General features: G+C 44.7%; 1 protein-coding gene across 1 annotated transcript in view; it reads left to right on the top strand.

The window, feature by feature from the left end:
* The window catches only part of tp53bp1 (tumor protein p53 binding protein, 1), a 30,195-nt gene extending 27,179 nt beyond the window's left edge, over nt 1–3,016 (top strand). The window contains 6 exon segments of the mRNA XM_070442671.1: nt 1,382–1,414; nt 1,416–1,452; nt 1,455–1,530; nt 1,532–1,576; nt 2,106–2,242; nt 2,578–3,016. Coding sequence (XP_070298772.1) covers nt 1,382–1,414; nt 1,416–1,452; nt 1,455–1,530; nt 1,532–1,576; nt 2,106–2,242; nt 2,578–2,768 — 519 coding nt within the window. The 3' untranslated portion in view covers nt 2,769–3,016.
* Nucleotides 3,017–6,999: the final 3,983 nt, after the last annotated feature.

The raw sequence follows: 6,999 nt of genomic DNA on the forward strand, positions 1-6,999 counted from the left end.
TGATATCATGGGAAAATCAAAAGAAATCAGCGCAAGACCTCAGAAAAAAAAAAAATGTAGACCTCCACAAATCTGGTTCATCCTTGGGAGCAATTTCCAAACGCATGAAGGTACCACGTTCATCTGTACAAACAATAGTACGCAAGTATAAACACCATGGGACCACGCAGCCATCATACCGCTCAGGAAGGGGACGTGTTCTGTCTTCTAGAGATGAACGTACTTTGGTGAGAAAAGTGCAAATCAATCCCAGAACAACAAAGGACCTTGTGAAGATTGCGAGGAAACAGGTACAAAAGTATCTACATCCACATAACCTGAAAGGCCGCTCAGCAAAGAAGAAGCCACTGCTCCAAAACTGCCATTAAAAAAAGCCAGACTACGGTTTGCAACTGCATATGGGACAAAGATCGTACTTTTTGAAGAAATGTCCTCTGGTCTGATGAAACAAAAATAGAACTGTTTGCCATAATGACCATCGTTATGTTTGGAGGAAAAAGGGGGAGGCTTGCAAGCCGAAGAACACCATCCCAACCATGAAGCACGAGGGTGGCAGCATCATGTTGTGGGGGTGCTTTGCTGCAGGAGGGACTGGTGCACTTCACAAAATAGATGGCATCATGAGGCAGGAAAATTATTGGATATATTGAAGCAACATCTCAAGACATCAGTCATGAAGTTAAAGCTTGGTTTCAAATGGGTCTTCCAAATGCTTGGGTCATTGTCCATACTTCCAAAGTTGTAACAAAATGCGTAAGGACAACAAAGTCAAGGTATTGGAGTGGCCATCACAATGCCCTGACCTCAATCCCATAGAAAATATGTGGGCAGAACTGAAAAAGCACGTGCGAGCAAGGAGGCTACAAACCTGACTCAGTTACACCAGCTCTGTCAGAGGAATGGGCCAAATCCCATAACTTATTGTGGAAGCGTACCCGAAACGTTTGACCCAAGTTAAACAATTTAAAGGCAATGCTACCAAACACAAATTGAGTGTATGTAAACTTCTGACCTACTGGGAATGTGATAAAATAAAAGCTGAAATAAATCATTCTCTCTACTATTATTCTAACATTTCACATTCTTAAAATAAAGTGGTGATCCTAACTGACCTAAGACAGGGAATTTTTACTAGGATTAAATGTCAGGAATTGTGAAAAACTGAGTTAAATGTATTTGGCTAAGGTGTATGTAAACTTCTGACTTCAACTGTAATGTCACAGGAGTAGTGCACTTTCTCTGTAAACAAAGGGTCCCTGGTTCAAGTTCCATTTCAGCATTCTTCCCTCAATTGCTCCACTAAAAGAATGCAATGTTTAGCTTTCGTTCTACATATTCAATTTCTAATATTGCCATCTCTTGTGATTCCCTCCCTCTGCAGTGCAAGGCGGCCTATCAGAGCCTGCTGATCACACGACCAGCATAGCCGAACCAGGAAGTACCTGCTGTGTGTGGCAGTGGCGTGCCGTGTGTGTCTCACATCTGGGTGAGGGACTGTTGCAAGGAGGGCAAGCTGCTCAACTACAGAACTCCTGCTGCCCGCCGGAGTGGGCCCTGACGAGCGCATAGTGGAATGGTGGGATTGTAGTTGTTTATATCCAAAGGTTGTCAAACTACACCTGTCCCCATCATATAGGAATATTAATGCAGGCAGTTTAAGTCGGCCTCAAGTGATACGAATGTAAACACTGGTAGTCTACTATTATAATGGCATCCACAGTCTATCAATCAAACACTTTTATAAAACCCTTTTAACAATAGCAGTTGTCGCAAAGTGCTTTACAGATACCCAGCCTAAAACCCCTAAGAGCAAGCAATGCACAAGCACAGTGGCTAGGAAAAACAGGAACCTAGGAAGAAAACCTAGAGAGGAACCAGCTCTGAGGGGTGGCCAGTCCTCTTCTGGATGTACCAGGTGGAGATTTTAAGAGTACATGTGCCAGATGTGTAAACCGTTCCTAGATGACCAGCAGGTCAAAACAAATAACCACGGTGGCTATAGAGAGTGCAACACAAGAGTCATGCATTCAAAGTGAACAAAACACTTCAAGAATGAATATGTYCCTGAGGGGAATGCATTGAGTGCTTTTGTTTATTTTGATCAGGCATCCGCGCTGCAGCCCGTTTAAGGCCCTGCGGGTCCTGTTGGTATTTGGGGAGCCRGCGGAGCTGTGGTCTGAGCTGCTGATGATGAATGGAGCTTCCTCTGTGAGACAGCACCAAGCAGAAAAGGACAGCTCTGGTACGTACAATACATGCTCACCTGTCCCATTACTAATCATGACCTAGCACTGTGCTTGAAAAYKAACATGTTGGTGTGTCTGTATGGTAACACCCCTAACACTTATTAGCCCTCAAGGTCACAGGTTCAATCCACCTTTTCCACTTTCTGTTCTCCTGTGTTACCCTGTTTGTTACATTATTGTCAAGCTAATGTTTGTAATCTTGATCCCTACGCAACAAGTAGTTCAAGATGATCACTAGGTAACATTCTAGAGTAAAAGATGACCATGAGCTTTGAGTAGAGACAAATGCATGTTCTGGATGTCATAACGCGTCTTATGTTTGCGTCAACAGACATTCCAGTGGGCAAGTTTGACGTGGTGGTCACAGACCGTACCTGTCCGCCATTGGTTCTGAAGAGTGTGACATCACAGGAAGTACCCATGGTGTCGCCCGAGTGGCTAATCCACAGTCTGATCTGTGGGGAGCGCCTGGGATACCATAGCAACCCCCAATATCGTCATGACTACACATCCTCATCYTAATCCGAGCCTCCCTTCGCACACAAAGGTTTATTGTAGGTAGAAGATGCCCTTATCCTCAGATCTGGGATCAGTTTCCCAACTCGCAATCATAACCATTGAGGGATATCTGACCCTGTGTCAGTGCTTAGGAGCAACTTGTACCTACATACACACCGTTAACCACATTGTATCAGTTCTATTGCATGCTACTGTATATAGTTTTAACCTGTCTGTTTTTATGGAATAATAAACTGACTATTTCATTTTAATGATGGTTTATTTGTCTGTTTCTTCATGAAAAGGCACACACATTAATGATAGAGTATTTACAATTTATACAATAGGGTAAGTAACAGATTGAAACAGCCTGTTCTCAAAATCGGTTTGTGCTGTATAGMCAACTCATACAGAGCAAACMRATCTGGGACCAGGCTAGAGGAACCATACAGGACATTCATTGAAACGAAGAGAGTATCAAAGACGTTTCAGGACACAATGGGGTTATGCAACAACATACTGATTTTCAAGTCCTTCTGTCCAACTTGAAGATAAGTGGTCTGGAATGCTTGTTACTCAAGACCTCATCTGGAAATCCTCCTCCATTTTCTCTCCCAATCAGAAACTGCAAATGGAGGCAAAATACAGGTATCAGTGTTRAGGGGTGTGTAGGGTTAAGTTCCCCCTAGACGCTGATCTTGGGTCAGTTTTGCATTTTCCCCACCAGAGYCGGGCAGCCCTATACGCTCACTACGCAAGTTGCGTAGGGCCCCGCCTCCCCWCGTGTCAATGTTTACAACTTCGATGAGAGGATGAAGCGGGAACTATCCTTCTGGTCACGAAAGGAAAAAACACCATGAGAGTGAATTGCGGGATCAGCAATCAGGTAAACTTGTGTGCTCTCCAAGTTTGATGTCAGCAAATAACAGTAACGTTAAGTTGATGTGCTAGCTTGCAGTGCATGTATGTCTGGCTAACCTAGCTGGGCAGTGCATCTCTCTCTGCCTGTCTAACCTAGCTGACAGTGCATCTCTCTCTAGTCTGTCTGTCTGGCTAACCTAGCTGGGCAGTGCATCTCTCTCTAGTCTGCTGTCTGGCTAACCTAGCTGGGCAGTGCATCTCTCTCTAGTCTGCCTGTCTGGCTAACCTAGCTGGGCAGTGCATCTCTCTCTAGTCTGCCTGTCTGGCTAACCTAGCTGGGCAGTGCATCTCTCTCTAGTCTGCCTGTCTGGCTAACCTAGCTGGCAGTGCATCTCTCTCTAGTCTGCCTGTCTGGCTAACCTAGCTGGGCAGTGCATCTCCTGGTCTGTCTGTTGCTTGCCAGCCACTTCCAGGGCTGTGTGCTGACAAATGTGAGAGTGAAATACAACGGGCAACAGTGTTTATAAACTGCAGCTCAGAAAAGATAATCGCGTCGCGCGTGCACGAATGAAACTCGCGCTTTCCAGCAGCAACCTCTGTAAAAGCCAGTCCAGACAATGTATGGGCGTGATGGCACTCACTTTTAAAACAAGACAATGATTATCTAGTCTCTCAGTGAAGGTTTAGTTACAACTCTGGACTAATGGAGATGGAAAGCAATAGATTGACATTGACTAAACTAAACTGGATTCTCTGAGGCCCAGACAACAGCCAAAAGCATGTGAAGAAATTCATGTGGAGGCTGTTCTGAAAGAGAAGAGACAGAAACAGCCAGAGGCATTTCAGCTATGAGGCTCCTGATGAACGAGTGACTGATGCACAGAAAAACCTTGTCAACTACTTCAACATTGGGGTCGACTCTGCTGTGACATCCATGGATGAGAGATTTGAATCACTCAACCAGGTGAAAACCAAATATGGAGTGCTGCTGACCTCAGCACTGCCTCTAGATGTCCAGTGAATCTTTAAAGGCTCAGTGCATGGAAGTTAAACACTCTGACCTTCAGAGATGACTGACATCAGTGGAATGGATCTGGCACACGACATTCAGAATGTACCTGATCTGCCATCAGATGGCTGCCTTTGAGCTGCTTTCCTTTCTCTGTGAGAACCTGGAGGAACTCTATCCTAACCTTTGACAGCCCTAAGAATTGCAGTCACTCTACCAGTAACACAGTAGAATCGGCAGAGAGGAGCTTTTCAAAATAAAAGCTCATCAAATCTACGTGAGGTCTTCCATGTCACAGGAACGTTTGGGTGGTCTGGCCATCATGAGCATAAATCATGACGTGGGGAAACATATGTCCTATGATGACATCATTGATGACTTTGCCTCAAGAATGTGCAGAAGAGGAATACTTTGATGGTAAGATTTTAATTCAAATGTTTGGACACTTAGTAACATTTTAAGATTGTATGGCAAAAGTGCATTTGTGTAAATGACTGCTTACTAAACTATGTGATATACTTTCTCAATTTCTTCCAGACAGACTGGTGTCCATGCTGATGCTGAAAATGCCCAGGTTGTAGAGGGAACCAAAGTTAAATCACACAGCTGTATAGGTTTTATTTGACTATTTTGAGACATATAGCTGCAGCCATAGCCTATAGGCTTATGTTTACATTGTATAGACAAAGCTACTTGTGAGGACTGGACTAATTACCAGGCAGCAGAGCCGAAGCTCAGTGTTATATTAGATTATTTTCTACAATTTCTTATTTATGTTAATATTCAATTATCTTAAGATTCTATAGAAAATATATTCATTAAATATTGTTTGTTTATACCTCATTTCTGTCTGTATAAGGTCTACTTATCCTTAGACCGACAGATGGAGCAAACTGATTTAAAGGGGGAGGATTGTAGTGGGAGCACTGGGGTGTCAGGTGTGACTGTGTGGCAATGGCAAATGGTTTACATGTCAGGTAGGAGGGGCCCTTAGCAGAAATTGCTTAGGCTCCAGGGAGGCAGGACCGGCTATGTTCCCCACGATTGGTTAAGGTTAAGATTGGTAGAGGGGAGCTGATCTGCATTGAGGGTGCACCTCAACCTGAAAGCCTCTTTTTGAAGGGTGTATGTAGTGCATGTGAAAAGAAAATGCACAATGCTCTCAGATATTTAGTGCAGCAACATTTCAATCAATGTAGTTCTTAATCAGGTCCCTACCTGCCCAGGTGTAGTGTCATGTCAGGTCCCTACCTGCCCAGGGTGTAGTGTAGTGTCATGTCAGGTCCCTACCTGCCCAGGGTGTAGTGTAGTGTCATGTCTGGTCCCTACCTGCCCAGGGTGTAGTGTAGTGTCATGTCAGTCCCTACCTGCCCGGGTTGTAGTGTAGTGTCATGTCTGGTCCCTACCTGCCCAGGGTGTAGTGTAGTGTCATGTCTGGTCCCTACCTGCCCAGGTGTAGTGTAGTGTCATGTTCTGGTCCCTACCTGCCCAGGGTGTAGTGTAGTGTCATGTCAGGTCCCTACCTGCCCAGGGTGCCTCCTGACTGGGTGTAGTACTTGTTGTAGTCCAGCCTGAGCAGCAGCTGAGCCAGGTCAGAGTTGATCTGGTGGTTTCTGACACCTGACAGGATCTTGAAGAGCAGGAAGACTGACGACTGAAACCCTGAAATTACAGATGAAGTACTTCATTGTTGCATTGGCCATTTAGCTAGCACCAAAGATTACAAGCAATTACTATAATATACTAATATAGGCGTGACAATGGGTGAAAGGTTATTGTTAGCAGTTCTAGCAGACAGCCTTACCTTGACCAAGATGTCCAGTTGGGCTGTTCCTCTCTCATCCAGCGGAGCACGTTCTGGCTGACCAATGAGCAGAAGTTATGACACAGCTCCAGGATCTCATTCAGACAGTGAACACCTGGGTAGGAGAGAAGACATTGGACGAAATTCAAAAATGAATGGGAAACTATAGCTAAGTGATCATTCAAGGCTGAATCCTAATTTGATAGTGTTGTTAATCTCCAACTGACAACAATGCATGATTAGCACACAACGCGCAAATAACACGTTCAAGGTTGTCTTCATTTCAGTCACGGTGTGCCATTGGTAGGTAAGTGGTTACCTTGTCAGGAACCATATCAAAGTGACATGGCAATCTGATCATCTGCATAACGTGACTGCAATAAAGAAGACGTTGAAGTGGCCTTAAATTACTGCCACATTGTATTCACGTCAAATGCTAAATAATTGAGACGCTAAACCGGCTTGAGCAGGATGAAGGACTGTGCTAGCAGGTTGCTAAGGAAGTGGTCGTGGGCCAGCCGGATGCTCTCAAAGTCTCTGGTGGAGTTGATCTGCTGCAGCAGCTGAGAAACTGAGACTCC

Source organism: Salvelinus sp. IW2-2015, unplaced genomic scaffold (assembly GCF_002910315.2).
Source record: "Salvelinus sp. IW2-2015 unplaced genomic scaffold, ASM291031v2 Un_scaffold16446, whole genome shotgun sequence".
In the NCBI taxonomy this organism is placed as follows: Eukaryota; Metazoa; Chordata; class Actinopteri; order Salmoniformes; family Salmonidae; genus Salvelinus; species Salvelinus sp. IW2-2015.